Here is an 18901-nt window from a genome sequence, read left to right on the forward strand (position 1 = left end):
TGGTTTAACTAAAGAGTGCTTAAATATGTCCACTTGGTAGCTGTGCTGGAGATAACGGTACATGTTTGGATGGCTTTTTTTTTTGAGCAATCTGCTTTTATGTGTGATCTGCTCTGTAATTATAAGGTGTAGGTAGACAGAAGGTAGTGTAGTCACCCATTTACAGGAGAGATAGAAGACACTAAATAAAAACAAGCTCTGCATATTATTTTTTTCTTCTGCATAATCTTTTTTCTGCTTTAGACCTTTTTAGGTAGCTTAATACATAAAACATTACAGGCATGTTTTTAATGGCTTGCTGTATTGCATTCTGGTTATGTAAATGGTAAATTCTGCCTTAAAACTATTCAGTGGTTCTAAGGGTTTTTTTAGTATCATTTTCTATCATATTTAGTGATGAAACTTTTTTTTTCCCCCTCTACTAGAACATGTGAAATGTAAAATATCTTTGTAGGAAAGGATCATCTGTGGCATTCAAGTAGTTTATTGGGAAAAATACCCAATAATTACATTATATGTGTCAGGATGCAAACAGGTTGCATCCTGTTTTGCTTCTTTCTTGTGTAAAAAGAGCATCCAGTGTAGTCTTCCAAACTGAATAGAGCCTATTTTCTCTTTTTAAAGAAGGTAGCAATTCCTTCTTCCTCCTCTCCCCACTAAATAGCAACAGGGTCCCTCCATAAGGAGGACAAAGGGCTTTCAACTGTTTGCTTGGGAGTGGATTTTTTTATTTTTTTTTTAAGATAGAGAAGTTGTAGCAATAGGAAGAGTTGTACTTAATACTGACAGTACAGTGGCTTTCTAACTAAGCTGCAGGTTATTGGCACACATCCTCTTCAGTCCACAGCAAGTCTCACCAAAATTATAAAGTTATCAATACCTAAGTATGGCAAAGGCATTTTTTTATTTTTTTTTTTAACAGCTTGTACGAATTTCTGACAGTATATTTATCATCAAAAATGAGTGCTAATGCATCTCCTGCAGAGGCCTCACTGGGATTTGATGATCAGGGTTTGTGCCATTCATAGGAGAAGCCTGTGTGCAAGTTAGACAGCCCATGTCTGAATGCTGGGTCCCACAGCAGACCAGAGCAGGAGAAATGATGCGTTCGCTGTTTGTGAGAACTAGGTCACTAATGTGTAAATACTTTTTTTTTTTTCTTTTTTAGACTAAGAGTTTTAAATTGGCAAGGGCCTCAGGGGTAGTTTTTCTGAGACTGGCAGCTCAATTCCTGAAACAGTAATCAACTTTGTTTTTAATTGACATCTGTGGAGTTTATTACAGTAGGGACCCACTTATGGCTTATGTGATGAGTTGTGTATGAGGGTGTCAACTTACTGTTTAATGTTGATTGCTTCTGTAACTAATATTGTGTTTCCCCTCCAGATATCTTTACTTTCTTGTTTGCATTCATGACTAGAGAGATGTCATTTTATGCAGGTCTTATTTCGAGCAGGTTACAAGTACACATCACAAAGAGCAGTCTTCTGATAACAGCTTCTGACATTTTTGTCAATGAATGCAAACAAAATAGATTAGTTTGCTTGAGTGGAATCTAATCGTTACCCCCAAGAGTGTACAATGAGTTCTTCATTGCTGTGGCTGCAAAGAAGATTCTCAAATGAAGTGGGTGCTTGCCATCTTTGTAATGGCAGAGGAGTAGCCGCACAACTACCAGTTCATCCTATTTGACTGTTTACAAGGTTCCATCCGTGTTGGCATTTCTGGACAGCAGAAGGTGTCTGATACGGGGTGTTGTATTTTCATACCCTTCTGTAGAAGATAGGTGGCTTAACAGGGGTTAAAAAAGATACTGACACGTGCATAGTATTTTCTTTGATTTGTAAATTTTCTGTGTAAGTTTATAGGCCAGATTTCATTGCATCTTACAGGACTTCTATCTGAGAACTTGATGTCTGAAGTCCTGTAGTTCAGAGAGCCTTTTTTTATTTTACTGTTTGTCAGTGAAGAGAGAAATTGGCAATGACAACTGTACAGTTTATGGACATAAGAAAAAGGTCCAGAGACAAATGGTACCAAATGCTCATTTTTATATTTATAGCAAGTTTGTTAATATTTTTATTCCTAGGCATTTCTAGAAAAAAAAAAGTTAAGAGTCAGTAATTGCACGTGTAGATTTCAGCAAATATTCTGTTGTGCCTGAGGTGTCACACTTTGCTATGGCGTATAGATAGCTCCTGTTGTGCCTGAGGTGCCACACTTTTGCTATGGCATCTAGATAGCTCCTTAAGCCAAACGTAAAACACTGGTTTTGCACTGAATGCTTTATATGCGTAAAAGAATTGTGCATTAGAGATTTGCAGTGGGAATTTATTAGACAGTTGCAACAAGGATGATATTTTAATGCAACATTTTCTGTAGAAATGTATATAGTTAACTACCTTTCTAGACCTTAAGATAATTTTTAAAAAAAATAGTGTTTTCTTTCACTTTTTGTTGGCACATGTCTTTGCGGTTAGTCTGCATTTTTATCTTACTGGATGTTTTTGTGTATTTCGGAAACTATTCATGCTCTACTGCTAGGTAGGCCAAATGCAATGACTGGTTTGATGAAAATGATTCAGTCATTGGAAGAGTATTTGCAAACCAAATACTTGAGTATATAAAATCACTTTGAAGTTTCCTGTACATCTGCTTCACAGAGGAGATGAAGCCAGATTTGTCTTTGAAGGGTCTAGCAATTGGGTGAGATGCAAAGCTCTGAGTTGCAACAAACAGAATTTAGATTAGATGTTACGGGATGAAAAAAAACACCCTCAGTGATGGTAGTCAAACAAGAAAAGAGGGTCCCAGAGAACTTGAAGACTCTCCATCTTTGGAGCTACTCAGTACTCAAGTCAGTGGAACATTGAGCCACCTAATCCACAGTAGTCCTGGTTTGAGCAGAGGTTTGGACCAGATGTCCTTCAGACATCCAGCCTAAATCATTCTCATCAATACCCACAGACCATTTAGAGAGACTGTTTCAAAACTGAACAGCACCTCATAGGACACTGGAGTAGTTAAACAGCTCTTGATCTTAAAATTCTTATTTCTTGGCTTAAAGATGAAGGAAGTCCTTAAAAAATTAGAACAGTTTTCTATTTATAATCTCTTTCTTCTTTTCAGTTACAAAAAGATGATACTTACAGAGAAGTAATTTACAATTTAATATCGGGTAGTTTAACTGATTTGTCAGCGACTTATTTAAGCACTGCCCACTAATACAAGTCATTACCACCACCAGTGGATAAATCAGAAGATTGGTAACAACAGGAGTCTTTGTCTACAGAAAGAGCTGGTTTTTTAACCTAATGATTTTTTTTAGGGGGGGAGGGGAAATCCCCTAAGAATTGGAACATGGACTATAATACAGACTTATCTATTATTATGCTGTAATCTGGTTGGCATAGTCATCAAGAATAAGGACTGAACTGAACAAACATGAAAATATAACTACACTTTTGTACTGTAACTATTCAGGGGTAACATGAATGTAATTGTTCATGGCATATTTCACAAGAAATAACAGTAGTGGTGAATGTATTGTAGAGTAGGGAATGTATCTGAATGCCAGTGGGGAAAGGATTAAATTCTATTAGAACTAAAAGATCTTCTGTTCAAAGATTATTTTTTTTTTAACCTGTAGTTCTCCAGCCTTTAATGGCTGTGTTTGTTATCTAACCAATCAGGTACAATAGAAGAGGGAAGCAGAAGATTAAAATTTATTTGGATGATCTGCAGAATGTGGTGCTTATTAGGAGTGCTGGAATTCCAGTTTATGCAAAATGCAGAATTTAATTAGTTCACTTCCTTAAATGTGTGGGGGGATAAGGAATTTGGGAGAGAAGGAAAAAAAAGTGTTTATTACACAGTAGTGGCCTGAATAGGCTGTCAGTTTGTAACTCTAGGACCTGCATTTCAAAGCCTCAATGCCTGAGATTTGTCTGGGACCCATCAGAGTTAATGGTAATACTCACAGCTTGCTTAGATAGACATCTTTATGCACAGCACGCCTTTCTGCAAAAACAGGGAGATTTATTTTTTTGCAGCACCCAGTACAAAAGATTCATGCTACTGGAAAGGCAGATGACAGGCAGCATGAAATCAACAAAGTTCTCAGACCAAGAAGTGTGAAGGAACAGAGTCCCCTTCAGAGAACTTCCAGTTATAATCCCTACCTACGGTCTCTGGTATTGTCTTTGGCCCCGTGAACTAATTTGGTAGTCTAATCAGAACACAGGAATTTTATCTATTTTAGATTCATCAATTATTTAAGGGAAACCCAATGGACAGACCCAATTTTAGCCAAGATGTTAGAAGAATCTGACTTAAAATGTTGTTGCCATGTAACCTGTTCCCTGCATCTATTATGGTCTTTCAGTGCCTAGTAAAACATTGTAGGGTTTTTTTTGGTTCCTTACAACAGATTTCAGAAGGAGGCATCTTACAGTCAGTAGCAAGAAAAAGTTTTTTCTTCTGATGCCTGCCAGTGCAATCAAAGGGAAAAGGATTTAAAAAAAATTAAATGCAAAAGTAGAGTGTCTGATAATTTCAAACAGTATGCTGGAATCATTCTGACAATAAAGACTTTTATTGCACCCTCGTAGTGCCTGGGGTTTTAATTTAACACATCAATGAAAAAGGCAGCATTTAAAAAAACACCACCACCACTGAAAACACCAGCAGGACTTACTTTTATTAGTTCAATTCGTAAGAAATTAGAACATTTAATGAGAAAATCGTTAACCATGGAAAAAAATGGACTGACTTAACTTGAGGAGCTTAAGTAGTGAGACTTCAATTTAGTTTGTCAGCTACTGGTAAAATAGATAAAAAGAGTGAGCTGATCACCTCCGGAGCAGTAGGCGCTTCAGCACACTTTCTTGTGTGATAGCTGCTGTTGGACAGAACCATTATCTGCCTCCTTTTCTAGAAACGGTAGAGTCAAAAGCTAGTGGGAGAATATCAAACATGTCTTGTTTCCCTCTTTTCAGAGCTGCTGTCCTTCAGATTCAGTTCAATTAGGCATTTTATAGAACATAAATATAACAGTGCTGTGTATGCTTACAGTGAGCAGAGTAGAATACAGTATTGAAATGATGTCTGCTTCTTGCTGTGTTTGCTTATCTTTGTCTTTTCCATCACTCTGGCAGATGATTTTCTATGTTGATGTTTCCATGGCTGAAATAGTTGCGGTAACATAAGTGCCCATAATATCTGAATGTAAGAAGGGCTATAGGTCAGGCTAAAGGTAATCCAGTAACCTGTCTTTAACAATGCAAGAACAGGACAGGCAGATGCTGTGACTTGTCCAGAATGTTCTCCTGCATTTTCTTCTTCAATGGCAATGTCATCTTTAATCCCTCTTGATGGAGTTCCTCTTTTAAGAATTCTAAGAATTTGTTCAAGCTTTTTTTTTTTTTTTTAAGCTGTTAAAACTTCTAGCATCCCACATCGGCTTGGTCTAAAGAGGTTAACTGGTTTTGTTTGAAGAGGTACTTTTTTTTTTTTCATTTGTTCTTAAATCTTTGCTCTTGCTTTGGGAGAGGCAGTGGACTATCACTGCCTATTCATCTTTTTCACAGTGCTTCTGAGTTTATAGTTCACTGTTGTATGCTCTTCACGCTTGGCTTTTCCCAGGGTAAAATTGGACAATTCCTCAGCTGTAATTAAACATGAAGAAAAAAAAGTGCTAAAATCCAGCAGAATTTAGTTGGGCTTGCAGAGCTCTTGGTGACATTTTCACTTGACACATTTGCCATGTTTTACAGCTGCATACCTTTCAGGAGCTCAATAGTGGGGATGAAACTAGTGTTCCCCTTCTTGTTGGTACAAGTCTTGTTTGCCTATGCTTCTCTCTGTCGGGCATGCACAGTTCATAATACTTATCTCCATAATCGTTAACAGCATTGCCCCCCTGAAAAATCATCAAACTACCTGTACAGAGACAAGATATATTCTAATGTCAATAACAACAGGGTAGTCTTTTAATTCCAATCACCCTACAGCTGTTGTTTTGACGTTATTACACCTTCGTTGTAAACTTAACGCTTTTATTGAAATATGCATGTATTTCAAAGGATGTTTAGGGATATGCTTTGTGTTGTAGAACATAACCTCCCTCAGCTTTAGGATCCAAAATGTTCTGCTTTTACTTTCTGTCAAATAAGCTATGCCAGTGCCTTTTTTTCTTGGCTTTCAGGGTGACTTTTGCCTTGGCCATGCTTGGATTTCTTCCTAGTGTATCTAGCTTTTCCAGAGAGATTGAAGTAATTATCAGTAGCTTAGATAACAGTTACCAACTTGAGTAGCTTAAGGCAGTATGGGTATGATTAACTCTTTTGATGCCTGTGGAATTGAAAAAGAGAGGTGTAAAGGAAACATATTTTTTTGCCCTGAAAGCGTGCATTCTTTGACTTGTTTATTTCTCCTTGTCTTTCAGTGAGTCAGCAGTTGATAAACCGCATTGATCAGTTCCTGGAAAATAAAGGTTCACAGTACTACATGAAAGGGATCAATTGTATCAGAGTTTTCAGAGAGGAGGCCATTAAGGTAATGTTAATATGTGAAAACTTTCGTATCTTTCAAATTAAAGACATGATGGGCCTATTTTCTGTATTAGAAACTTGATAATTTCTTGCTACAGCAAAAAGAATTGATTTGTAGATTAAAGGCTCTTATGCTGTTTGAAAGTTTAGAAGTATATTTGCATTTTTTTATATTTGCTGGACCACTCTCCACCATCTTTACCAAGTCTTGGGAAACGGGCGAGGTGCCTGAGGACTGGAGGAAAGCAAATGTCACTCCAGTCTTCAAAAAGGGCAAGAAGGAGGACCCGGGTAACTATAGACCGGTCAGCCTCACCTCCATCCCTGGGAAACTGATGGAGCAGCTTATCCTTGGTGCCCTCTCAAGGCATATCAAGGATAAGAGGGTTATTAGGGGCAGTCAGCATGGCTTTTCCAAGGGGAAGTCATGCTTGACCAACCTCATAGCCTTTTATGAGGAAATAACGAGGTGGTTGGATGATGGCAGAGCGGTGGATGTGGTCTACCTTGACTTCAGTAAAGCATTTGACACGGTCTCCCACAGCATCCTCATGGCTAAACTGAGGAAGTGTGGACTGGATGACCGGATAATTAGGTGGACTGCGAACTGGCTGAAGGAGAGAAGCCAGAGAGTCGTAGTCAATGGGGCAGAGTCCAGTTGGAGGCCGGTAACCAGCGGAGTGCCTCAAGGGTCGGTACTGGGGCCCATATTATTCAATATATTCATTAATGATTTAGATGAGGGAATTGAGTGTACTATCAGCAAGTTTGCTGATGACACTAAGCTAGGAGGAGTGGCTGACACGCCAGAGGGCTGTGCTGCCATCCAGAGAGACTTGGACAGGCTGGAGATTTGGGCAGGGAATAACTTAATGAAATACAACAAGGGAAAGTGTAGGGTCCTACATCTGGGCAGAAACAACCCCAGGTTCCAGTATAGGATGGGGAGCTACCTGTTAGAGAGCAGTGTAGAGGAAAGGGACCTGGGGGTCCTGGTGGACAGCAGGATGACCATGAGCCAGCACTGTGCCCTTGTGGCCAAGAAGGCCAATGGCATCCTGGGCTGTATTAGAAGGGGGGTGGTTAGCAGATCGAGAGAGGTCCTCCTTCCCCTCTACTCTGCCCTGGTGAGACCGCATCTGGGGTATTGTGTCCAGTTCTGGGCCCCTCAGTTCAAGAGGGACAGAGAGCTGCTGGAGAGAGTCCAGCATAGGGCAACTAAGATGATTAAGGGAGTGGAGCATCTCCCTTATGAGGAAAGACTGAGGGAGCTGGGTCTCTTTAGTTTGGAGAAGAGGAGACTGAGGGGTGATCTTATTAGCGTTTATAAATATATAAAGGGGGAATGTCATGAGGATGGAGCCAGGCTCTTCTCAGTGGCGACCAGTGATAGGACAAGGGGTAATGGATTCAAGCTGGAACACAAGAGGTTCCACTTAAATTTGAGAAGAAACTTCTTCTCAGTGAGGGTGACAGAGCACTGGAACAGGCTGCCCAGGGAGGTTGTGGAGTCTCCTTCTCTGGAGACATTCAAAACTCGCCTGGACACCTTCCTGTGCAACCTCGTCTAGGTGTTCCTGCTCCGACAGGGGGATTGGACTAGATGATCTTTTGAGGTCCCTTCCAATCCCTAGCATACTGTGATACTGTGATACTGTGATTTTATGTTTCTTTATTCTTACTGGAATGGGGACGAGCTTCTCTGGTATTATGTGCTGCTGTTTGTTTTCTTTTAAACATAGAAACACAAGGCCTGTGACCTGATGCTTGTAAAAGAAAAATAAGCAATCCTACAACTTTCTGCTGAAATAAAGCTGGTTACAAGAAAGTCTAAAGCTAGTTACAGGAAAGTCTTTCTAGCTTTCTGAAAGGCATTTTTTGTGGCTCACCTTTCCTTAGTACTCTTGGCTTTAGTAGAGATAAAAATACAAAATCTGTACTGACTTTTGTGCTCACCATGTTAGATGACTTCATGAAGAATTAAGTTTGCAGTGCTGTTTAGTAAGCGTCTTTAATATTTCCTGTTATCTTTGCTGTTATTTTCTTCAGCTGTCCCAGGTGCAGTGCTTTAATGACTTTCTGCAGGTCCTGAAATCAAAGGTGGAAGATAAAGCTTTAGCTGATTTCTGGGAGATCATTATACAAGGTAGGATGGCATTTGGGAACAACAACAACAACAAAAAGCATTTCTAGTTGTATTATCCATTATGTAAGAGAAAACTTTGGTAGCAACGGGACACTTAAACTAACCCCAGAGCAGCATTTTGATATGGTTCGTTCCTTCAGCCTGTTTAAACATATAAAAAAAAATCATTCGCGTTGCAACTTCCTTTTTTGCACTAATGGTTTCATATCAGCAATATCCATAATGCCTTGCCAAGTCTTGTTGAAATGGTAAATTAATTGTAGAAGAAGAGAGACAAATTAAATGTTACAGAGTAAGGAGAAGAAGATATGCTTTCAGCTGAATTTCAAAATAAATGGAAAAAAACTCATGCAGCAGAGATATAAAAAGAGTCTTCCAAATTAAGCTTCAAAAAAGGCATAGATAGCATTGAAATCTGTCACTGATCATTTTGTGTTTAAGCAACCTGAAGGACAGAATACGTGGTAATATGACACCTACCTATGATTAAACTGGAAGATACAAGGCAGTGTAATTCCAAAAGACATTCAGAGACTACGCAAGTGATAAATAAAGGAACATTTTTACAAATATGAAACCTGTTGGACTAAAAAAATCTTTTACATCATACCCTTGTTTTTAATTGGAACCAGTGCTAAGAAAATCTGTTAAATGCCCAGCTCTATCTGTTCAGGGTGCATGCTATAAAATGCAATTATATGCTTTTGTATAGCGCCTTTCAAAGTGACGAACCCCAGACACTCTGTAATGTCTATTTTGTCCAACTTTTTCAAAATACAAGATGGGAGTTTGTTTAGCAACCCAAAACCAGCGCAAGACAACATTGAAAGAATAATATATTCAGTAGTATTGTAGGGGACCTTCTCTGAAGAAATTTGGGGGGGACGGGACCCAAAAAATTTTTGAAAGTAGGAAACTTGGATCTTCCAAAGCTATGCTAGAATACCTTTTCAATAATTTTTAGCTGGTACAAACAGTTTTTAACAAACTGCGGTATATTTGTGAGGAAAAAAAAAAAGCTCTAAATACAGAGGTGATATTTTTATACCAAATAGGTTATCTTCTTGTGAGAAGATGATGAAATCATGGTGCTTTATCTGTAACCTAGCTGCTTTCAGTAAGTAGCCGAAATTGCTTACTGCTTGCTGCTACCAGGAGCAGAAGTCCTGTCTTCCCCACTTCTTGCCACGTGACTTACCTCTTCTTTTCTACCAGATGTGGCACGCATTGGGCCTTGTCATGAGTGACTGCAATCACCAAAAGAGGGTAGATGTGTTAATTGGTGGACTTGGCAGTGCTAGGTTAATGGTTGGACTTCATCCTAAATGTCTTTTCCAACCTAAACAACTCTATGATTCTGTGATTCTAATGAGTTAGTGGCTCAGGAGGAAGGCAGGTCTGTTTGATGAGTTCACTTTCAACTGAAAGCCTGCCATGGAGTTCTATGGGCACACTAAGGTGATGTTACAATTGTGCTGCTGCTGAAACCTTTATGAAACTACTGCTCTTTGCTCTCACACCCACAGCTTCTTTATTCAGGCACAAGCATTCGTGTAGCCAAGTGATGAGCTAGATTGGAAGAACTATTGGAGTAAAAAGCAATTGAGATTATTTCTTTTTTCGGGAGTCCCTGCATAGGATGGTAGTGCTGGCACAACCAAGGAGCAAAGTGGGGGCAGGACCAGCACTTTGGTAGTCACACTGTAGGTAATCGCAGTATAAGTGTTTGTATGTTAGGAGTTAATTTTTCTAAGGCTATTAAGGACTGAAGAGCATGCTGTGAATGACTAAAAGTGTAATTTCTGATAGATTTTCAGCATTTCATCTGTGATCTATGATTTCAGTGTCTCATTAGTTTGATTGTCATAATATTAGCAGTTTCCTAAATGGATACTTCCACCAGCTTATGAATATGCTCATTAATTTATTTTTATATCATAGTTGACTCATTTATGCAAGTCACATTTTCCTTTGAGCAATATTTTTTTATTTTTGCTGCTGCTGATGACACATTCAGAAGTTGGAAGACTTTTTTCATTTCTAACATTAAGTGCGTTTTTGGGAAGCCTTCTAATGATATTTTTATATCTCTTATTTTTTTTAGACAGAATTTCTTTGATCACTAAAGATGAAGCAGAGGGAAGTTTGGTGACTAGTGAAGAGGCTGAAAAGGTATCGTTTTTTTAATGAGCATTTATTTGTTTAGAGCCTGTGCTGTGGAAAAGATTCTTTCTTATGTGGATAAATCTTTAGGTGAATGAAATCGGATTCGTATGAAGGAAGAAGAGGATACTTCCTGTTGCCCCACAATTGAAATTGCCCCAATTCAGAGCAAAAATAATTCCCTAGCATGTACCACAGCATTTGCTTTAATTGGTCTTTAGAAAGTAGCCTATATTAATCTCATTATCTGAAAATGTCCTCTACAAAGAATAGGAACTTCAGGAACTTGGTGTAGTGGAACAACAGACTATTTATATATACAAGATCACTGTTTGAACTTCATAGAAAGAACATGCATCTCATTGTTATCACAAGTTCAAAAATTGGGATGCTTTTTTTGCCGAAAGGCATTGTGAACTCTAGCAGTATAAAGCTGTTTGGCTAGTTTTCACCATATATGCAACGATATCAATATTTTCCACTTCTTTATGCAGCACTTGTGAATTGCTGGACATCATAAGCGATGCTGATAGTATTATTGGTGATGATATTACATCCTTTTGGAAACAAAAGTTTTGGAGTATTTGCAGGTATTCTTTCTACAGAAATATAACACTTCAGTAACTGCAGTGATGACTGAAGGATGTCACAGTTACAAAGGAGCAAATTCTAATAGGCAGAATGGTGCCTTCTGTTTGAGAGAAAGCAGAATTCAGAGTTGCTCTCAAAAATTGTATTTGTGTACAGTGAGTCTGGTGGGCATTCTTGTATCAGGCTGCTAGCCATGTTTTTTAATAGTTTAGGAGAAAGAAGGTCTTTGTATTACAGACCCCTGAAGGTAAACCTGTGGCTAAAATCACTAAGTACTTTGCAGAGAAGCAGCTTTTCTAAGAGATGCCACACTGATTTGCACAACTTCCAGGCCTTACATTAGCAATAACCAGAAGGGGGTAGAAGTAGGTTCTCCATGAGTGAATTAGAGTGGGTAAAAGGTTTTATTTTAGAAATTGCTTTTTTCATCTGTAACAATTTACCTCAAGGTGAAGAAGGCACAGAAATGTCATGAAAATGAAAAGCTAACAAACTAAGAGTCCAGAAAGCTAAGCACGTGTGCAGAGTACAAATGACACAATATGATGTTTTTTTTCTAGACGTGAAGGACCTTCTGGCAGTTTCTTATCACACACAATTGTATAGACAAACTTTGTTCCTCAGTGGTGGTTTTAAAGGATATCAGTTTTTGTTATATGTTCCAAATGCTACGAATTTACTTGGAAACTTCCTAAGACAATATGTTTCTTGAGAATTTCACTTGCTAGTCTGAAACTACCATTCATTCTCAAAATGTGCTAATGCTGTGTGAAATAACCACTATTCCTTAAGGAAATCTTTACTAGCCATGAAGACCTTACAGCATACTATTGCCTTAACTGTGAGCTTGTGGTGGCTAAAAAATACTGTGACTGCATAGGAATGCAGCACAAATTTTAGAGTACCAAGGACTACATTTACAGCTGCCAGGCTAAGCTGGAGCAAAACATTTGTAGACTGATTTTTAAAATCACTTTTCTGTTTAACGTCACCTTATAGTCAGCAGGGTGTTGCAATTCAGGAAATTCTTTTGTGACTGATTGAAGGTCCTACAACAGCCATAACTTCCCTTTAAAACAGGGGAATAAGAGAGACTGCATGAAATCAGCTCTGCAACAGAGTTCTTTAACATGGCAGTTACCTTGACTTTCAGAATAAATGGGTTGCATCTCTTTGCTGACTAGGCGGTTGGCAATCCCAGTTATTCACTAGATAACCATCTCCCCACATACTCTCCAGATCCAAAACCAGAGCGCTGATTTGCCATTGTCTGTCAAGGTTTTATATGACTTTTTACTGAAGAAACTGGGAGACTGCATGTTCTTGGAGTAAGATCTGCAGGGATAGAAAATTTTGGTTTGAAGTTATGGCGGTGATCTGAAACCTAGTCCTCCGTGGTCCAGTTAAACCCTGCAACAGGTTTCCTGTGTGATAGAAAGCCAGCATTTTCCTAGCTCTACAGTAGATGGACCATTGCAAAAATGGTTCATTTGTTTTCTATACTGAAGGCAATACCCTTCACTAAAGGGTTATATTGGATCTTTTAAAATATCACAAAATACACTAAGATGCAAGTTTTCTTCATGTCTGTAATAGATCACATACCAGTGATAAAGGTCAAGGGATTGCCTGCCAGTGTGGTCCTCTGTGACACAGAAGCCTTTTCTCTTATGTACAGATCACTAGCTGATAGTTTCAGGACTGTTTTGGGTGGAAGATTTCGGGTTTGTAGGGTTACTGTTTGAAGGAGAAAGGAGGACTTACAAGGCCACTTACTAGAGAGGTAACATGTAAAAATTTTCTTGTTCTTTTTGGTTGAGCTGGGTTATCCATGAATATGTTCCTGTCACTGAGAAAAATGGGGTTAGGTAGTTTTGGGTTTTTTTCCCCTGTAATAGTGGAGATACTCTTTTTAGAGCATGAGGATGATAGGTTAAAAGAGCAGAAATGTCAAGTGATTTGTCTGGTTGCTTTGGGGAAGATAATGGATTTCAGCACAACTATTATATGTAATTTGCTTTTGCATAAATCTAAAACAGGCTTTGGAAAAAAAACCCGACTGTGAATGTTCAGCATTTGATGGAAACTTCAAGTTTCAATTGATTGCAAATCTTCATCATACATTTCTTTAGCTTTTAGCTTTCTTTACCTAACTTAGTGTGGGAAAGCTAATTTTAAAAACTTTGAAAAATGTGCTACTTTCAGAAATACCATTTGACTCAATTAACTGTGTAAGATGAAATTTGATCTGGCACAAACAGTCTTGCAGAGCTGACAATGTCATTAGGTTTTAGTTTCATAGTATGTGCTTTATATTACTACTAGATTGAGAAATTTTCCAGCAAAAAAGTTACACAGACATATGGCATCTTGAAATTCTAATTCCTTCTGGCCCTGTCACTGTCTCTTTTCTTTTTCTTTTTTTTTTTTTTTTTTTTTTTTTTCAGCTACAAAATCTGTATGATAAGTTGAAGTCAGCATGTTAAAACATGAGTGTTGTCTGTGGAGTAAGCTTTCTACGTTCCTCTTAGATGTTGCTGTTTTGGACATAGGAAACATCTGATCTTTGAGTAGTGAGACAACTATACAGAGGTTGTCTACATCCTTTGTCTTTGGTGTTAACCAAAAGCAATGTCTTCATCCTAGTGAATATGGTATCTGGTACTTACCCACAAGTGGGATGCAGCAAGTAACTTCTCAGTCTTTTACCCCTTGTCTAAAGCTATCACTGTTGCCCTAGAGAAGGATCAGAACATTTTATTTACGTAAAAGAATATGTAAGCTTTTTACTGTACAAGTATATTGTCTTAGAGACTGGTAGTGCTCTGATAGGGATCCCATGACCTTTTGCACAACCTCTGTGGCTGTTATAGTTGAAGTCCTTGGGTAAACAGTAGCTTGCTTTCAGGAGCCAGCTGTTTGCACAAAAACATTACCTAAACTTTAAACAGGTATTTGTAGCCTGTTTAATGTGGTTATTTTCTAACTAGTTGTTCTCTTACATCATCTAGAGTTACAGCAAAGTTGTTTCTCAGTTAAGAATGATGGAACTCAAAGTCATGGAATGTGGCTTTTCTTTCCCCCCAGCTTTCACATCTATCTCTTTATCTATGTCAGGGTTGTTCCTGGCTCTATATACTTGTTCTGGGGCATTTTAATAAGAAAAAGAAAATTTACGATTTTATAGTAAGGATATTGGTAAAGACACAGTAACTAAAACTTGTGGACAACCAGATACTTTTTAAGTAAGAGTCAAGTATTTGTATTTTTTTCTACCATGCTAGCTAAATTATTATTTTTTTCACTATGTTAGGCTAAGAGAAAAATAATTCAGAGGTGGTTGTACTCCAGATATTGTCTGTATGTTTGATTTCAGTTGTTATAGTATCTGAGCAGCTTACCTTTGTCTTCTGTTCTGCAATGCCTTAAGTGAGGGGCATATGGTAAGTTGTACCAGCAGCTACGGCAATAGAGTTTTACGTAATGAATTTTCTATTTTTAAAGACTGGCATTCTAACCATCTTGTGTGATTGAGGGTTTTTTTAAAATTCATGTCTTTGTTCATTTGTTAAATGTTAATTGAATTAAATGAGAAACTTCTAAGTTCCACACCAAACTAGAATGCCGCACTTAAGAACTTAGCTAAACAAGCCGTTGGTCAGCTTACATATGTGTTTATATCAAAGGGGGGTGGGGGGTGGGTATTTTGCTGTCCTTTAGCATTTTGTAGCTATACACAATATTACTTTTAAAATTTTCTTTTTTAAGAACATAAACATGGCCATACTGTAATGGACAAAATGTTCATCTAGCCCAGAATTCCGTGTTTGACAGTGGACAGTAACGGATGGATAGGGAAGAGTGTACAGACCCAGGTTCCAGGCACTGATGTCTCCAATACTTCCCGTGCTTGGGGTTGTTTCTGTGGACTTAGTAGACTTTAAAGGATTTCTCTTCTATGAACTTTCCCCATCTCCCCATGAGACTAGGGATTAATATTTGCAGCATCCTTATCACAGGGTGTTTAACCATATGTTGTCTGAAGAACCATGTCCTTTTGTCTGTTTTTCAACACGCTTCATCATAAAAACCTTTAAAAGCAAGTCTTATGAAATTCCCTGTAGTTTAAGATGATTTTGGAGGGTGGAAACCAGAACAAACTTCCTTCATAATTTTTAATTACAGGTGGATTTGTTTTGATACATGAAGTAGATATTTTGTTAATTTAACATTAAGGGTCTGAGTTTTGTCAGTGTCATATAAATACATTTGTATTTTCAGTTCTTGGCTCCAAAAGAGAAGAAAAATGACACTCTGCCTCCCACAGATGAAGGTGGTGATGTTGATGATTTGGTGAGTACCGTAAAGATGTGATGTGGCTTTAGAATTGAACTACCTGAAAGGTGCAGTGAGAGAAGAGAGCAAGCGCTCTTTAAAGCAGTAGACTAGAGTGCATGGCTTAGAAAACACCTAAGGAATTGAGTCAGAAAACAGCCACATGGAATACTTATTTGCTATTGTAAAACATAACCAGGTGTGTAATTTCATGATGGCAAATACTATGTTACATAGTAACACGGGTGTTTACATAGGTTAAATGTGTCCTCTAGTGTGTGTTTCAAAAGAGCCGGTGAGGCTGCTCATTTGATAGCAGATTGTTATAATTTACTGTAATAGCATTTAGCAAAGCTTGTAGATCTAGAACAGCTATTTATGTGGGTTGAAAACTGAAAATCATTTTTAAAAAAGATGTTTTAATCTTCTCAATTAACCTTCTTTATATAGGCTTGCTGAAATTCAGGGATTTCAAGAGGGTTTTTAATAAATATTTTAGCCATTTTTTACAGGCTGAGTCATTACAAATCTGTCTCCGAGGCTTAAAGCTGATGGTGGAGACAGTTTTAAAGAAGCTTCAATAGCAGGCAGATTTCTACTTTTGGACTGTACTTTTTTAAAATCTATAAATTGCACATAAGATTATGTGAAGATGAGATTTTTAGGTTGGTTTTTGTACTTTATAGCAGCTCAGTATTAAGTTCTGTGCAGTCCTTTTATGTTGCATGATAAGGATTTCCAAATGTGCTTTGTTTTCTAAGTGCTAAACACACGTAAGAAGTACCTTGAATTCAATGCTACTTCTTCCAAATCTTTTTCTTCTATTTGCAGCTGGACATGATGTGACTGGGTGATATATCGTGACTATACAAGCAAAGTTTTGGAAGAGATCTTCCTGTGAGATGTGGGGCACAAAAGAGGATGCTAATGAGAAGACAGTATATTCATCGTTATTTTCTCAAATGAGAGCAAAAGTCCCAGAGACATTTCCAGTTGGTATAAATGTCATCTGATTTTTCAAAACTAGAACAGAATATTGAAATAATCTAAAGTATTTGTGAAGTAATGATACCTTTAAGGCATCTCTCTTTTTTTTTTTTTTATTTTGTTAAAAATCCTTGGTGTTGCTTTCAGCTGAACACTACTAAATTTAATGAGAATCTGTGCTGGTGCCTGAAATTCTTGTTACATTGCCTGGGAAGGAAGATAGAACTGTCACAGTAAGGTTACCAGGTAATGCTGAATCTTTAGTGCAGGTAACTCTATAGCATTATTGTTACAGAAGTGGAAAAGTCTCCATTTTCATGCTTTTTTCCTATTAAAAAGTCAGACCAAAAAAACCCACAAAAGCTTATGGGAAAAAATTCTAGTTTGGGAGTCACAAAGTACTAATTTGAAATACACAGAATCTAAAGCACACAGCAAAGCCAAGTGTGCTGATTTTGCCATGCTGTACCAAAATCAGTAATTATGGTCATCTCTGTACTACAGGTTCTCTATCCTGTCAGCTCAACAGCAGCTGAACAGTCTCTGTCCCTTTCTGTTATACGTTTTCCTGTTTATATGCTGGTATTTCTGTTTGTGTAGACATTTAACTAGTACGGTTACTGTAGATACTCCTGGTGCTAAAAGGATGAATAAATCGGATATATCCCCATTTCATACACTGCAGATATCTGCTAACACAAAGCAGAAGAATCCTTGAAAATGGTACACTGACACCTGTGATAGATAACTGATAATAGTTAACATTGGTAACCAAAACAGAGTACTGTCTACACAGAGTGATCTGGAGTAGTAAGTTGAAAGAGATACTCAAATTTGCTTAGAGATCTGGAGAGGCAGTAACGACACCTTCACAGATGCTTGTTTGTTGCAACCAGATTCATTCCTTCAAAAGCTTTTATTTCATTATTGCAAATGTATAAACATACTGTGCAAAATGGTATTAAGATCATAAAGAAAAAATCATGAGCTGTAGTTAAAACATGTTTTGGAATATCTGCACCTTATACTGAATAACACCTCCTGTGTTGGAAACAGGAATTGCTTTTTGCCCCTACCTGCTCTCTCCTCTTTTATATCCTATCCTGAGTTCATGCAGACTTGGAAAGGGTTTCTCAAATGCAGGTGGCAGGGAGCAAGTGATCTTTCCAGACCTTTAGAGCATTTGTGTCACCAGAAGATATTTTTCTGAACTGTAAATAAGAAATGTTTGGGCAGTTCATTGTTTTGAATGTCTTTTAAGGCCAATTTATAGAGTATAACACTGGCTTGGGGTTTTTTACATTTTATTAATTTGTTTGATTAATAAAATATTTAGAAATTTGCTTTTGTCTTCTTCAGAGCCATGTTTGCTAAAATCGCATGATTAACTACCTTTACGGTACCTAAGAGACTATCAAAAGCTCTTTCCCTGGACATACAATGCAAACACTGAGTATCAAAATCCATTTACAGAAGCCAAGTATAATTATTTGTTCTATTCTTTACAAACTCTAAACTTCACAACACCCCAATAAAATATTTTTTACTATTTTGCAGAGATGAGAAGTCTTGGTCACAACCAGACAGGGTGTAGAATTACTTTGCAAATCAAAGTAAGGCTTTCTATTTTTTTTTGAACCATTTGACCACATTTTTAGAGAGTATTGCTTCTGTCAATCAATAAACATTTGGTTCATGGAGTATTATTTCATAGGTCTTGTTATGTGTACAGTACAATTAGGCTCAGATGGTAACTGAGTTGCTCGTACTGAAGAAGGGAGTGGGAATTTATGACTTAAAATTAGTGCAAGCAAATTCTTAGAAGGCGAGCAAAGTGTCTTTCATTCTGCCCAGCCTTCTGCGTATCAGTCATCAGAAGCTTGTGTTATGTCTGAGAGTCTATCAGATAGCAACCTGATTTTACACTTGTTCTTTGGCAAAGGGCCAGCTTTCGGGTTCTTATTAAATGACTGGAAGAGATCTTTTCACTTAGTCTCAGCTCACGTTTTCAGTTATAAAGTCTGACCTAGTTACTCACTAATTACATTGAGGATTCTCGTTCTGAATTGCAATACTGGCCAGTCATCAGAAAAGATAGAGCTGTTAGTCTTCCACTCCAAAAGCAGAT

At 37.8% G+C, this 18901-nt stretch overlaps 1 protein-coding gene across 1 annotated transcript in view; it reads left to right on the top strand.

Moving 5' to 3' along the window:
- The window catches only part of XRCC5 (X-ray repair cross complementing 5), a gene marked incomplete at its 5' end in the record, with an annotated part of 56563 nt that extends 38453 nt beyond the window's left edge, over nucleotides 1-18110 (top strand). The window contains 5 exons of the mRNA XM_082483447.1: nucleotides 6446-6555; nucleotides 8601-8697; nucleotides 10802-10869; nucleotides 15733-15804; nucleotides 16618-18110. Of these exons, the coding sequence (XP_082339573.1) occupies nucleotides 6446-6555; nucleotides 8601-8697; nucleotides 10802-10869; nucleotides 15733-15804; nucleotides 16618-16632 (362 nt within the window). The 3' untranslated portion in view covers nucleotides 16633-18110. The remainder of the gene's footprint in view (nucleotides 1-6445; nucleotides 6556-8600; nucleotides 8698-10801; nucleotides 10870-15732; nucleotides 15805-16617) is intronic.
- Between the last annotated feature and the right edge of the window lie 791 nt (nucleotides 18111-18901).

The sequence above is a fragment of the Vanellus vanellus genome (genome assembly GCF_965231255.1).
Source record: "Vanellus vanellus genome assembly, chromosome: 5".
NCBI classification, from domain to species: domain Eukaryota; kingdom Metazoa; phylum Chordata; class Aves; order Charadriiformes; family Charadriidae; genus Vanellus; species Vanellus vanellus.